This window comes from Hemiscyllium ocellatum, chromosome 25 (genome assembly GCF_020745735.1).
Source record: "Hemiscyllium ocellatum isolate sHemOce1 chromosome 25, sHemOce1.pat.X.cur, whole genome shotgun sequence".
NCBI lineage: Eukaryota > Metazoa > Chordata > Chondrichthyes > Orectolobiformes > Hemiscylliidae > Hemiscyllium > Hemiscyllium ocellatum.
The window spans coordinates 26,855,637-26,871,702 of record NC_083425.1 but is presented as its reverse complement, the minus strand read 5'-3'; the positions used below and the strand labels follow the sequence as shown (position 1 = coordinate 26,871,702).

Genomic DNA, 16,066 nt, shown 5'->3' with positions numbered 1-16,066 from the left:
AGTTCCACAGCTTAAGGCCCAATCAATGGTCAACGATGGTGGAAGGGCCAAATAGGACAATCCACACAATACCAGAAGTAGAAAAGTAGAGGTTTTGGAGGAAATTACAGGAGTAGGAAGGGCATGGCCGTGGAGGCATTTGAAATCAAAGATGAAAATCCTGCTCCATTAGTCTAACTCCTTGTTTTTGTTTTGCCACCCAACCTGCCTCCCATCTATGCACCCCCACCCTTCCAGTTGACCTGCCTATGAAAAATATTGCTGATTTCTGAATTAATCACAAAACTGGGATATTTTAACATTTTCTACCAGACAAGCAATACTAATTTTCTACTCAGACTAAACCAGTTGTTTGCACTGCTGAGGGGATCATTCTAACCCTGCCTAATAGTGGCATGAATCATGCACACAGAGAGGTAGAACATGCAGCAGGACAGCATGATTAGACAGACATGTAGACAGTAAGAAACAGAATCAACTGTGCATGCGGATAAACATTAGAAAGGAGGTAGCAGTTTAAGGCGAGAAGATATTTTGTCTTTTATTAAATGTGTCTGGAACATGGATGGTGACCCTATTTAAGTGTCCGTTTCGAAATACTGAGAAAGACATTGAGATGTTTAGCATCTCTTCCACGTCCAATAAATTATTTTTCAAGTGCAGTTATAATTGTTCTTTAGACAGTTGTGCCAGGTAAATTGTGCACAGCAGAGACCCCACAGATGGCATACGAAGAAGAGAGGGTTTCCAGTGCGAGACTGGGCCAGCTTTTGCTTCTGCTGCTAATTTGCTGAGGTGAAAGGCAGGAATACAGAAAGGAAGAGGCAAGAGACTGAAAGATGTGGGAAGGAATTTGAGCATAAAGTAGGAGTGAGACTGTGATGCAGAGAACTTAAATCTTTTTGATCGCAGAGTATGTTGAAGCTCATGACGAAGGCTGAACAGGATACTAGTGACAAACAAAGAATCTATGGGTGCATTGCATTCCATCTGTTCACACTAAAAGACAAAGACCCTATTGCATAATTGGCAGAACAAGAATTCTCTTTAGCATCGCATCCTGCACCTTTTAAATCCTGGCTCTGCCACACAGACTAAAATAGAGAAGCAGGCAAATAAATAAGAGCATCCAGAAAAGTAAAGAATGCACTGAAGGGGTGACAAGAAGAAACAACAATCTGCAAATGTAATCACCGCTTACTGGTGGATTGAAAATGTGAGATTGAAAACAAAAGGCTGGGAGATTTTGCACTTTTAGTTGTTGCATTGGCATCTATGTACATACAGGAGAATGTACAGAACAATCTAGATGTCAAGAAAATATGATCCACTGGGAAATTCTGACCAGGGTATAAGCAAGTTTGGGTAGAAATTTCCTAGTATCTGAACAATCTGGGCAAAAGTGGGAAAGCTGGGAGAATATGGTGAGAATGAAAAATAAGATTCATGAATCAAGGAAGAAAATGCTTGATTCTCCGTTTTAATGTTTCTGTGACTAGATGAGAATCTCATTTGTAAGGAGAGTGAACCCTATTTGAGTGCATTAACGTCTCCTTTATTGCTTAATCTCACCTCATTATGTTCTCCCAGATATTGGTGAGAAACTAGACAGTGGCAATTCCTATTTGAAAGTCATGTTGTGGAGATGCTGGGATGGACAAAGTTTTAAAAATCACACAGCGCCAGGTTATAGTCCAAAATATTTATTTGGAAGCTCTACCTTTCGGAGCACTGCTCCTTCATCAGGTAGTTGTGGAGATGGATCATGAGACAATTTATAGCTAAAGATCACAGTGTCATGCAGCTGTAACGATGTATTGAACAAACCCAGATTGCTGTTAAATCTTTCATCTTTTAGAAGATTTTGGTTCATTAATATGTAAATCCCAGAACTTCTTTTAAGTCATATTCTTGAGATAAATTAAGGTTTTATCTTTAAAGAAGTGACATTTCAGCTCAGACATTGGATTAAAAATGTGAGGTTAGAGTCTGTCTGTATTCCAGTCTTGAGCCAGAGTGGTTCTATTTCCAAAGTAGGAAGTTATAAAATGTTACATGGATTGACTGCCTGCAGATTGTTTGTTTATTTTTGAGTAAAACAGATTGTGTCTACAAATATAATTCTGTAAATGCAAATTCACCCATAGACTTGTACTTGTGTGCGCATGAAAGAGTGTAAGTGTGTGTGTGTTTGCGTGCTTTTTACTGTGTGCATGAGTGTGATGGAGTATAAGCCTGTGAGAGGATGTGTGCACAGTGTATGAGAGACAGCGTGCATATGAGAGAGGGTCTGTGTAAGTGTGTGTGACAGTGTATAACTTGAAAGTCAGAACGATAATCTGATAGTTTACCTGGGAACACTCCATGGACAGTGACCACCTACACCCTCTGACCCGGGAAGTCTGTATCGGCAAATCACCAGCCTTGCCATGTCGTCATGGCACATCTCTGACTTGCTTAGAATTCCGTTAACTACTTCAGTACTGCACTTTGGAGCTGCCCAACACCTTGCACTCCAGTGTTGCTGCCAGGTCACTTTGTGCAGAAGGTCGGTCATCCATTTCATGCCTTTCAAGGCTCTCGCTTACTTAGTGCTTGCTACTTTGTGCTTACTTAGTCACTCACAGCAATTCTGCCTTGCCTTTTAGCACAGACAGAAAGCCAGTGTTTGAGCATTGAATAGGATGTGATGATGTACAGCAATATCACACCTACAGTAATATGACAGCAGCTTCTGCAGCAAACAGGCTGCATGTCTGAGGAGTATAGTCCTTAGTTCAGTGCAACGGAGACTCTCACCAGTCAGGAGGCTGATTCACCCTCAGTCAGGAAAGGTAATGAATTGTCCTGAGTGAGTGAGTGAGTAAGGAAGAAAGAAACATAGAGGACAGGAGGATTAATCCTTTTAGGGAGGAAGGAATGGATGAAAGCTGTTGAGGAAAGATGCTGCATGCAAAAGTGAGAGGGGAAAAACTGAGCCTTAGTGAGAGATGGGTGCAGTAACAAAGTTAGTTTATGTCAATTAGCTGAGAGAATAAAATGGCATCTAGGTCACCCAGCATTGGCTGGCATAGCTGCAGGTTCCTTTGGACCATCAGAGGTATAGTTAGTACCTTTACAGATGACACCAAAATTGGCGATGTCGTGGACAGCGAAGAAGGTTACCTCCAGGATCTTTATCAGCTGGAGTTTAATTTAGATAAATGTGAGATACTGCATTTTGGAAAGGCAAATCCAAGTGGGATTTATACACTGAATTGAATTGAAATTTATTGTCACTTAATGGTAAGGTCCTAGAGAGTGTTGCTGAACAAAGACATCTTGGAGTGCAGGATCACAGTTCCTTGAAAGTGGAGTTGCAGGTAGATAGGATAGTGATGAACGTGTTCAGTATGCTTTCCTTTATCGGACAGAGCATTGAGTACAAGAGTTGGGACGTCGTGTTGTGGCTGTACAGGATATTGGTTAGGCCACTGTTGAAATATTGCGTGCAATTCTGGTCTCCCTATTGGGTTTAGGAAAGATTTACAAAGATGTTGCCAGGGTTAGAGTGTATGAGCTACAGGGAGCGGCTGAATAGGCTGGGGCTGTTTTCTTTTGAGTGTCGGAGGCTGAGGGATGACCTTATAGAGGTTTATAAAATCATGAGGGGCATGGATAGGGTAAATGGACAGTCTTTTCCCTGGGGTAGGGGAGTCCAGAATGAGAGGAAATAGATTTAGAGTGAAAGGGGAAAGATTTAAAAGGGACTTAAGGGGCAATGTTTTCACGCATAGGGTGCTGTGTGTATGGAATGTGATACCAGAGGAAGTCGTGGAGGCTGCGACAATTACAACATTTAAAAGGCATCTAGATGGGTACACGAATAGGAAAGGTTTATGGGTCAAGTGCTGGCAAATGGTACTAGATTAAGTTAGGATATCTGGTCAGCATGGATGAGTTGGACTGAAGGGTCTGTTTCTGTGCTGTACACCTGAGTATACAGACATCACACAGTGACTGCTACAAATCAGGCTGGCAACATCTGCTACCATGCTTCCTTCCTGCAGACCTGGTGAAAAAAGATGCCTCTTCCCATCCACCAGGCACCACCCTGTCCCCCTGTGAAGCCTTTGTGCCTTTCTCAGCCATGATGTTTTGGAATTGCATAGCTACACACTAATGGCAGCCCCTGGCCTGCAGCTGAGCTTTGAAAATGGCACCTGTGCTGTGAATGCCAGAAGGACTTGGCACTGATGAGCCCTCCTGCTGCATCTGAGAACAAACCTGTGTGTGAAAGTGCTACAATGGAGCCAGAATGTATAACTAATAAGGTAGATTGTGGAGAATTGTATAAGAAAATGCACCAGGGCTCAAGGAAGGTAACCCTCCATGAAACTCCCTGAAATTGACGCGGGAAAATTCAGCCCATTATAATTTGGAAACTGTCCCCATGATGGCAGCTATGCTCAGTTCAGGATGATGACAGAGGTCAGACTAATAATATTGCGCCATGAAAGTGATTTTGGTACCTCTTTTTATAACGAGCTGACACAGATATTTGTCTGTGTGATGGCATATGGTGACTTGCAGCAATATAAATTGGAATGAATCAGGTCATGATAGTACAAAGAGATGAGACAGCAACAATACAAATGGAATTAATCTTACCCCTACTCTGTCAGTTGCATCTCCTATAAAATTCTAAGCTCATCTTATTTGCAATATGGTGTCTCAATGACCTGGTTTCATTTTCAAATGTAAACAGCACTGTAATTAAATTATTTCCCTTTTTCAGAACTTAAAGTCTAATTCTTATCAACCTTGATAACTGAATTATGTTTATGGATTTATGACAATGAAGCAACAATCGCTGTGCCAAAAATTGTTTGAAATTGCTCTTGAACTGGAGAGTGTATTAGTTGTGATAGAAGAGATAGAAGTTGTTTTATTTTGAAACGTATGAATTACTTGCCCTCTGACTGACGTGTAGCTGCACAGTACGTGTGCTGATGATAGTGAGGGTTTCTAAACAACATCCAATTTTCTTCTGTTGAGAATTGGCCAATAGTTGGAATTTATTTCTCTTTGCCTGTTTTTCTGCCTTATTTGCTGCACAAATCAATGACCCTGATGTGGGAGCAGCAGCAACCTGCGTAGCTCGAGAGCCCAGTTGTCACCATGGCCAGTCTCCAAATTGGGATCTGTCCATTGGCAGATAACTCTCACTGGGTAGCAAGTGTATTGATGATCCTGTTGAGTGAAAGCCAGTGGATTTTGCTTTGAAATGCCTAATTGTAACAAAATGATAATATCAAAAATACTCAATTCGTTTATGGCTTTTAGATCCTTGCTGAATGCTAATATGTTCAATATTACCACAATGACTATCCTTAAAAATGATTTAATTATCTGTAAAGGGGCTTTGAGACATTCGAAGGACAATAAACACTCTATGCAGATGTGAGGCCATTTTTCAGTTCTTTGATGGGACTCGTTGCTTCATGTTGCAGCCTATGAGTGGAGCCAGAATGGAGGATATTGTGGTAGCAGGAATCGCAGGAAGACTGCCAGAGTCCGACAACCTGCAGGAATTTTGGGATAATCTCGTCAATGGTGTTGACATGGTAACAGATGATGATAGACGATGGAAGCCAGGTGGGTACTGAGAGAGTTGGAAATGCTTGCTCTTTATTTCACAATTATTAAATGCACACAACCTTTTTTTCTCACAGTCCATTAAAAAGATTTTTGTTTTCTTGTGCTGCTCAGCATTATTTGCTATGACCTTTTCTCATGCTGTTTCCTTGTTAAGCAGCGAAGTAATATAAGCAGTTCTAACTGTTTGTTACTATTTGGTGTTGATAAGTTGCAAACATAAGTGGAAGCAAAACTGCCGTATTGTGGGGTATAAACCGATGGAGAGATTTAGACGAGGGACAAAGAAATTCACCTTTTTTTTTACCAAAAAGCATATTTTCTGCTTTTGATCTTAAAATATTGTTTGTTTGTTCCAGGGATGAGATTAGGTAATTTCCATTGTATTGATACTTGAGACAAGTCGAGCTTCTCTAGAGATTTAAAATTTTGAATGCAAAATCATTTAATTCCTCATCAATGCAATTTAATTTGAGGTGTACATCCAGAGTAAAGACTCAACCTGTCTCTGAAATGAAGTAGTTTGTTTTGTGGAGAACGGAGTCTCATTCTCATTTGTATCGGTGTCACGTCAGACCCTTAGTGCAGCTGCTTCCAACAATGCTATGATTGTAGTACAAGTACAGCACAAAGCTCCCTGTAGAATAAGTAACTGGCATTATTTTTGTTTTGAAGAAATAGATGGGTCTTACTTCTACGAAATGCATGTTGGCTTGGCTCCATGGGCAACCTGTTTCCTTCAAGGCCAAGAAGTATACTTTTGGAGTCTTATTCAGGACTATAATTGAGTGCATTGTTGGAGCTGCTGTCTTTTGAATGAGACTCTAAACCAAATGTGTTAACTACTTAAAAACACTGAGTGTGCCAAAGAAATTCAGCAGGTCGGGAGACAGAAACAGAGTTAATGTTTCAAGTCTGGAATGGTTCTTCTTGAGAACTTCTGTCTCCATAGACCATGCCAAACCTGCTGAATTTCTCTAGTTTTCCCTGTGTTTGTTTCAGATTTCCCTCATCCCCAGAATTCACCAAGGCTGCTTAGACAACATTTTCCAAATAGCACAACCCAAACCAATCAAAGTACAAGGGCAGCAGCTTCCAGGGAAACCACCCACCTGCAAAATCCCCTCCATGTCACGTGCAATCCAGACTTGGAGAGGTATCGCTATTCTTTGTGTCAAAATTGGAATCCTGGAAATTGCCTATAAATCATGCAGGTGTACATATGAAATGGGCATCAGTGGCTCAAGATAGCTCCCTACCAGCTGTTGGGACAATTAGGGTTAGGCAAAACAAGCTGGTAGCAAAACTTGCATTCCCTGAGATCTTCAGCTGACAGTCAATTTGTTCCTGAATATTTCTGCTCTGTATACAAGTACATAAAGGTGAATTGATTTCACCTGTTTTTGCTTGGAGTATGTGGCCTTTGTTTAGCATCCCTCTTTATCACCTACTGTTTCTTTGAGCACAAATTAAACAGCATACAGAATCCCTACAGTGTGGAAATGGGCCATTTGGTCCAACAAGTCCACACTGACCCTCCCAAGAGTAACCCACCCAGACCAATTTCCCAACCCTATTACTCGACACTTACCCCTCACTACTGCACCTAACCTACACACCCTGAACACTATGGGCAATTTAGCCTGGCTAGTTCACCTAATCTGCCAGTGTTTGGATTGTGGGAGGAAACTGGAGCACCTGGAGGAGACACTTGCCCAAGACTGTAATTGAGCCCGGGTCCCTGGTGCTGTGAGGAGGCAATGCTAACCACTGAGCCACCGTGCCTGCCCCTATTTATAGAATTGCTTTGGTTTATCCTTAACCCTATTTGGCAAAGCTATCTCCTGTCCCTTTTTTTTGCCCTTCTGATTTCTCTCTTAATAATAGTCCTACTGCCCTTCTACTCTTCCAGTGATTTACTCAGCCACAGTTGTCTTTACCTGAGATATACCTCCTTGTTTTTCTTGACAGGAGCTTCAATTTTTCTAGTCATCTAGCATTCCCTACACCTCTGTGCTATACATCTTTATGACTCCCAGCCTTGTCCTTCACACCATCTCTGAACTCTCACGGGCCTCCCACTTCCCAACCATCTTTGTGTTTGTGAACAGCCTCCCCGATTCAGGTCTTGAAATATACAGTTTTAATTTCAAACTTTACTGTGTTCAGGTAGCTGTCCACGAATAATGCACTTCGCCCAGAATGAAAATGAAAACTTGGCAACATTAGCCTTGATTAAATTGAAACCGTCTCAATTGCACAATTTGTAAAAATATTTGATAAGAGAGATAACCTTCTTCCTTTTCCCTTTTATCCACAAAATGGCTGCTCATCTCCTTTTCTTTTTGGTTTAAATTTAAATGAGTTAAGGAATTAACATTTACCTTGATTTTTCTCCCTAGGACTATATGGGCTCCCTCACAGAAGTGGGAAACTGAAGGATATCAGCAAATTTGATGCCTCCTTTTTTGGTGTCCACCCCAAGCAAGCGCACACAATGGACCCCCAGCTCAGGATCATACTGGAAACTGCATATGAAGCTATTGTAGATGGAGGTGTGCACTACATTTTCTAAGGTTGCAGCAACACTGCATTTTGTATTTGCAGTTGTCTTAGTTCATTTTCAGTGCACAATTTTTGAACAGTAATTTTAATATCAATTCTATTTGGAAGCAGGATTAAAAAGCTTTGTGACGTGACTTACAAATATTCACCTGATTTTGATCCTTTGGTAAAACAGAACTGAACTTAAGACTGGCTGTAACACATAATTACGGAGTGGTCTCAGCATAGAAAAAGACATTCAGCCTATCAGGACTAAGTCAGCTCTACTCAAATAGTCCAACACTCCCTGACCTTCCCTTTTCTTGTGGCAAGTTAGGGTTTCAGTTTCTTATTCTTCAAATTCATTTTTGAAAGCTGCAGTGAAATCTGCCTCCATCATACGCTTGGGCTCAACTTTCACCAAATGCCTAACACTTATGATCTGTGGTTCTCAACCTTTCCACTCATAGTGCTGTTTCCCTTATCACTCTGGAATATGGGATGGCTTTTTTACAGGGGGCAGGGTGGGAGGAGTGTGGTATTGGTAGCTGTGGAAGTCGATCGGTTTATAGTAAATGTCCGTGTTGATTCGGTCGCCCGAGATAGAAATGGAAAGATCTAGGAAGGGGAGGGAGGAGTCTGAGACGGTCCAGGTAAATTTGAGGTCGGGGTGGAAGGTGTTGGTAAAATGGATGAACTGTTCAACCTCCTCGTGAGAACACGAGGCAGTGCCGATTCAGTCATTGTAGCAGAGAAAAAGGTGGGGGTGGTGCCAGTGTAGCTGCGGAAGATGGACTGTTCCACATATCCTACGAAGAGGCAGGCATAGCTGGGGTCCATGCGGGTGCCCATGGTTTGGAGGAAGTGGGAGGATTGGAAAGAGAAGTTGTTCAGGGTGAGGAGCAGTTCAGTCAGTCAAAGGAGGGTGTCAGTGGAAGGGTACTGGTTGGTACGGCAGGAAAGGAAGAAGCGGAGGGCTTTAAGTCCTTTGTGATAGGAGATGGAGGTGTACAGGGACTGAATGTCCATGGTGAAGATAAGGCATTGGGGACCAGGAAAGCAGAAATCATGGAGGAGGTGGAGGGCATGTGTGGTGTCCCGGACATAGGTGGGGGGTTCTTGGACTAAGGGGGACAGGACCGTGTTGAGATATGCAGAGATGAGTTCGGTGGGGCAGGAGCAGGCTGAGACAATGGGTCGGCCGGGGCAGTCAGGTTTGTGGATTTTGGGCAGGACATAGAAATGGGTGGTGCGAGGTTGTGGGACTATAAGGTTGGAGGTGGTGGATGGGAGATCCTCTGAGGTGATGAGGCTATGGATGGTCTGGGAGATGGTTTGGTGGTGGGAGGTGGGGTCATGGTCAAGGGGCAGTAGGAGAAGGTGTCCGTGAGCTGGTGTTTAGCCTCAGTGGTGTAAAGGTCGGTGTGCCAAACTACTACCGCGTCTCCCTTGTCTACCGGTTTGATGGTGAGGTTAGGGTTGCAACGGAGGGAGTGGAGGGCTGCACGTTCCAAGGGTGAGAGGTTGGAGTGGGTGAGAGAGGTGGACAGGTTGAGGCGGTTAATGTCGCGGCGGCGACCAACCTCAATATTAATCGTATCATCTGTCGTCATTTCCGCCACCTCCAAACGGACCCCACCACCAGAGATATATTTCCCTCCCCTCCCTGATTAGTGTTCTGAAAAGACCACTCCCTCCACGACTCCCTCGTCAGGTCCACACCCCCCACCAACCCAACCTCCACTCCCGGCAACTTCCCCTGCAACCGCAAGAAATGCAAAACTTGCGCCCACACCTCCCCCCCTTACTTCCCTCCAAGGCCCCAAGGCATCCTTCCATATCCATGACAAATTCACCTGCACCTCCACATGCATCATTTACTGCATCCGCTGTACCCAATGTGGCCTCCTCTATATTGGGGAGACAGGCCCCCTACTTGCGGAACGTTTCAGAGAACACCACTGGGACACCTGGATCAACCAACCCAACCACCCCGTGGTTCAACACTTCAACTCCCCCTCCCAGGTCCTTGGACTCCTCCATCGTCAGATGATAGCAACACGACGTCTGGAGGAAGAGTGCCTCATCTTCCAACCACAAGGGATGAACTCCGATTTCTCCAGTTTCCTCATTTCCCCTCCTTCCCCCCCCCCCCCCCCCCCCCCCCCCCCCCACCTTATCTCAGTCAAATCCCTCGAACTCAGCACCGCCTTCCTAACCTGCAATCTTCTTCCTGACCTCTCCGCGCCCACCCCCACTGCGGCCTATGACCCTCACCTTGACCTCCTTCCATCTATCGCATTTCCAACACCCCTCCCTCCTCCCTACCTTTTATCTTAGCCTGCTTGGCACACACTCCTCATTACTGAAGAGGGGCTCATGCCCGTAACGTCGATTCTCCTGCTCCTTGGATGCTGCCTGACCTGCTGCGCTTTTCCAGCAACACGTTTTCAGCTCTGATCTCCAGCATCTGCAGTCCTCACTTTCTCCTTTTGCATTAGAGGCTTCATTCTTGTAAATGTTCTCCATGCATCCCCAATAACCATTTCATCTTACCTCAACCATGGCACCCAGAATTGGACACTGTACTCTAATAGAAATCACAATTGTGTTTTGTAAGAGTCATAATATTTTCCTTCCTTTGTATTTTATGCCTTTGTTTTTAGAGCATAGCTTTCTAGCTGCCTTTTACACCGCTTTCTCAACATAGTTTGCCATCTCCTATGATTTGTGTGCATGTATGCCCAGGTGTGACTTTTTCTCCCTCCCTGTATCCCTATTAGAATTGCCCAATTTGTTCAGATTGTTTCCTTGTTCTTTACTGAAATGTGTCATGTCGCACACTCGGTATCAAATTTAATTGGTCACAAGTCCACCCATTCCACTATCCTGGCCCTGTTCTCTTGAAGTCTATCATTTATCCACCTCATGGTTCATAATGCTTCCAAGTTTTGGGTCGTCAGCAGTTTAATGCAGGTTGTTGTGTTTGAAATTTTCTCATAAAACTCCTACTCCAGAAATTAATATGCTCAGTTGTCAGACTCTTGTTTAAAGGTCCTGAGTTCTTTTTACTGAGGTAAGACCATTCAAGTCATCCTACCCTCCAACTGTAAATTGAAAATAAGACATGAAGTTGCCTGTGTTCACACATGAACTCATGTTTGATCTACGTCACTGCTAGCAGACATCTCCAATGTAGAGTTAACTATGACTTGTAGAAGTACTGATGTTGATTCTTTTATTAATCTCTATGAAGACTGTCATCTTGATTGACATTCCATATCTCCAAGCATCCATCAGGGTTAAATCTCGAGAGGTCTGGAAGGTCTATTGCAGTGCAATTTGGTCATCAAGTGTCAATGTAAGGAAAGTGCAATTTATCAAAAAGATATTAGAAGATGGGTTATCCAGTATTATTTTTCATCAGATGTTTGTTCTATAGCCAGCTAATTAGTACATTTTACGTACCTTTTGAATTTTCTCCATATGCCACTTTACCTGGTTGAATGTTCCATTAAGATCTCAGCACACCCAAATTTGTTGTGACAAGTACAGCAATTATATAAAACTGGCGCATCCTGGAGACACAGCTTCAGGGATACAACTGTCCCACATGCTCAAGCAGCTTCTCTCAATCTCAAATTAGCCAATTCAAAACGGGCTTCATCCTTCTGGTTTGGGTCGTACTTCCTATAATTTAGCCTTTGCTATTAAATATTGGTACTGTTCCAGATTGGGAGCACTGCAACTAGGAACATTAATTGTGACTGTCTTCATTTTTGAATCAAACCATTTTTACGATGTTGACCTGCCTTATTTTATGTCTGATCTTTAGGAATAAATCCTACGGCTCTACGAGGTACTAACACTGGAGTTTGGATTGGCGTCAGTGGCTCTGAGGCAGCTGAAGCTTTTAGTAGAGACCCAGAGGAGTTGCTAGGATACAGCATGACTGGCTGTCAACACGCCATGTTTGCAAACAGACTGTCATACTTTTTTGACTTGAAAGGTGAGGAAGCTTCCATTAAGATGACCCATGACAAATGTTTTTTGGTATGAAATATTTCATAATGGTGTTTTGTAGAATCATACAGTCCAGAAGAGGCCTTTCAGCCCGTCATTTCTGTACTGTCAAAAATATACTACTACCTACACTAGTCCCACTTTACCTCACTAGGTCCATGGCCTTGAATATTATAATACTTCAAGTGCGCATCCAAGTACTTCTCAAAGGTTATGAGATTTCTTGCCTCAACTAGGCATAGCACTCCAGAACCCCACTACTTTCTCAGTGAAAACAACTTTTCCTCGAAACCTTCTACCTTTCGCTTTAAAATTATGCCCTCTTGTATTTGACCCTTCAACTAAGAGGAACAGCTGCTTTCCATTCCAGTCCATGCCCTTCATAATCTTGTACTCCTCAATCAGCGTCCCCGTCCCCCCCCCACCCCACCTCTCCACTTCAACCTTCAGTGCTCCAAAGAAAGCAACCAGAACTGAAGTTATCTGTCCCAGACAACATCTTGCAGTGCACTTGCATCCTTCCTATAGTGTGGTGACCTGAACTACATATGGTAACCACAGTTCTGTACTGCTCCAACGTGACCCCTCGGCTCTACTCATCTATGCCAAAACTGACATAGCAAATGTCTCATTTGCCCTCTTAACTACCCTATTAATCTGCCCCTGGTAGCTATAGGAATTGTGGGCAAACGCCCCAAGATCCCTCAGTTTATCTGGTTTTTTAGTGTCTTGCCATTTGTTCAAGTACTCTGTTGCCTTGTTCCTTCTTCCAGAGTGCAACATCTCCCATTGAGGGTTCAATTCCATTTAGCATTGATCTGCCCATCTGATCTGCCTATATATCTTTCTGTAACTTAACTCCTTCCTCTCCACTGTCAACCACTTGACCAATGCTTGTGTTATCGTCCCTCTCGCATACTCATCTGCATCATTTATGAACATCACAAACAGTAAAGGCCAAGCTCTAAGTCCTGTGGTATGCCACTGGACTCCAGTCTCACAAACCGCTGTCTGCCACCACTCCTGTGACTACCACTCATTATATTAAGTGTCTGTTGACAGTTATGTGAATGAATAAATTTTGGTAAAGGTTTGTTCCTGTCTTTGGAAACTCTCAACTGGTGATTTGTACTCCATTTTCACTGGCATGACTCACAGGGACCTTGATCATCACAGTATGTCACTGATATCAGTGGTTAGTTCCCTGCCTGGACAGGCTGGGCTTTCAGTTGGCTGGGAGCCAGTCAGTGCAGGCCAGAGGTGACCAGCTAAACCATTGTGATTGGCCACAGTGTGGTGGCAGCATTGTGACTATCATGGAGATTTTGGAGGAATGTTACAAATAACTTGCTATTCTGTCTGGATTTTAGGTCCCAGTAGTTCCATTGATACTGCTTGCTCATCCAGTTTGCTGGCACTGGAAAATGCCTTCCAGGCAATTCGTCATGGCCAGTGTGATTCAGCCCTCGTAGGAGGGGTCAATCTTCTTCTGAAACCCAATACATCAGTGCAATTTATGAAACTGGGCATGCTTAGTCCTGATGGAGCATGCAAATCCTTTGATGCTTCAGGTAGGAGACATAAAACATTGGAAGAAGATTCTTTTCTCATTTCAGTGTCTGGAATATTTCACTAATTGTTAACTTCAATATAATTTTAAAGTGTTTTGCTATGTGAAAATAGCTACTCATTGTTATTTCTCCAGAATATTCAAGTTGTAACTTTTTTTTTCATTTTTCTGTTGTCTTCATACTTGGGGGCACTGAATATTGTGAACACCGAACCACTTGAGACAATTGAGGTTGAATCATGTGTCTTTACCATCTATCAGAGTGCAATGACCTTTGCAAGAAACTATTCTCCATTTTTCTTTGTCCAAATACTCTAATAGTATTGCGTTCGCAGAATCCATTAACATCCTGCATTATTGCTTGCGGGGTTAAAAAATCTATTTAAAAACTATTAAACATTAAGAATTTTAAAAATTATTTCCTTCTGAAGTGTACTGTTCCTAAACTCTATGAAGTTGTATTCGTTTCTATTCCCAGGTGATGGGTATTGTCGATCTGAAGCAGCTGTGGTTGTCCTTTTGACCAAAAGATCAGCAGCCAAACGAGTTTATGCTACGATAGTTAATGCAGGAAGCAACACTGATGGTTATAAAGAGCAAGGTATGATGGCCCTTTAACGTTTTAATGATCAATTGGAGGACTAAAAATTTTTTGTTCTGAGTTCTTAGAACAACTCAATCCTCTAATCTGTGCACGGAAATAATCTGTCTTTAATTTTAAATGCTTATAAAAGATTTTTGTTAGTATGCAATGAAAGGAAAAATTCTGGAGGTACACAATTGTCTCAAACATTGCTTGAAGTGAGCTGCATTATGGCAACTTTAATGGTCGAAGCATATTTCTAACTGAGTTGAGTGGTTGTTGGGACTTGCAGGAAGAGAGGAAGCTTATAGGCATGATGCTAAAGGATTATAAAAGTCCTTCCTTTGTCAATATAAAAATAAATCTAATTAGTTGAGTGAGGATCTGCTCCTGAAGCATTGTAGGGTGGTGTTGCAGTAGATAATTGTGTGTTCTATATAGCTACGTAAACACATTCTTGAAAACAGTGTCAGAAATCCCACTGGAATATCTTTTAATAGTCAAATACCTGTTTTCACTGAACAGGATATGCTGATCACTGTCTTTGTATCCCTGACAACAGGGTCATGTAGGCCTTATACAAATATTCAATGTGTCTAGAGTAATTGATGTATTATGTCAATGCTGTCAAGCAGCAGAATGCTGTCAGGCCATGATATAATTGTTCTTATGCTGAAAATGGAGAAAAGCCATTTGTTTTCAGTGCTGTAACGTTATCAAAATTACTGTATTTTGAGAGCTTCATGAATCCAAGTCATAACTCTTGGGTTTTTTTTAAAGTCCATTTCCAAACAAAATGGACTTGAGTTGCTATGTACTTGATGATGTCTCTTATCGCTGAATTGCAGTAAAACTGTACAGTGAGAACATTTCAACAAAATAATCTCTTGGGAGTACTGACATTTACCTAGGAAATCATTCAAGTAACAGGATTTCCCCTTTTATTAAACTTGCTCATGTATAAATCATTGAATAACAAATTTGAAGTTGATGAGAATGGAATTATGCTGAGTTAGTAGTGGGGTCCCTCAAAAGCACTCTCAAGCTTGTCTGCTTCCAGGTGGGAAATACAGTAGCTTCTATGGTTAACAGGTGAATAAATCCAACTGACTCTGTGCTTTTGACCTGTTCCTTGCATTAATTGGAAAACTAGGGGCAGGAGCAATGGATTAACATTCTGCCCACCAAGTTGACTTTTCCCAACATCAGCTTCTGAGAGTTGGGGGGGATAGCTTTATCATTTCATTCCTTTTAGTGAAAGCCATCTATTATTGTAAGGCAATAACTCAGTTTCAGAAAGTTTGGAAGGTGGTGAAAGAAATGTTTATTTTTTAAGAAGGCACCTGCTTACAGGTGTGTGTGCTATTTATAGGGTATTGTGTTGTTGAGAGTTTAATGAATGCAAAGTGCTGCAGCTCATTTGGTGTTTGTCTACAATGACGCATTACTATTGAACAATTTTACTGAGTGGTACTGAGAGTTGTGTTATTATGGTTTCTGCCTGTAGGTGTAACTTACCCTTCTGGAGAAATGCAGCAGAGGTTAATGAAAGCGGTTTATGAAGAAGCAGGTATCTCACCAGCTGATGTGGAATATGTTGAAGCACATGGCACAGGAACCAAGGTCAGTCTATTCACCCATCTTTCATAATGAGCAATATGATTGCATTGCTACAAAGCCCAGGTTTCCTGTAATATTCAGTCAATTTG

General features: G+C 42.3%; 1 protein-coding gene across 2 annotated transcripts in view; it reads left to right on the top strand.

Moving 5' to 3' along the window:
• The window catches only part of fasn (fatty acid synthase), a 91,003-nt gene that overhangs the window by 9,827 nt on the left and 65,110 nt on the right, over nt 1-16,066 (top strand). For both annotated transcript variants that reach the window (XM_060844952.1, XM_060844951.1), the window contains exons 2-7: nt 5,493-5,637; nt 8,040-8,192; nt 12,017-12,190; nt 13,575-13,775; nt 14,253-14,375; nt 15,865-15,980. In XM_060844952.1, coding sequence (XP_060700935.1) covers nt 5,496-5,637; nt 8,040-8,192; nt 12,017-12,190; nt 13,575-13,775; nt 14,253-14,375; nt 15,865-15,980 — 909 coding nt within the window. In that variant the 5' untranslated portion in view covers nt 5,493-5,495. The remainder of the gene's footprint in view (nt 1-5,492; nt 5,638-8,039; nt 8,193-12,016; nt 12,191-13,574; nt 13,776-14,252; nt 14,376-15,864; nt 15,981-16,066) is intronic.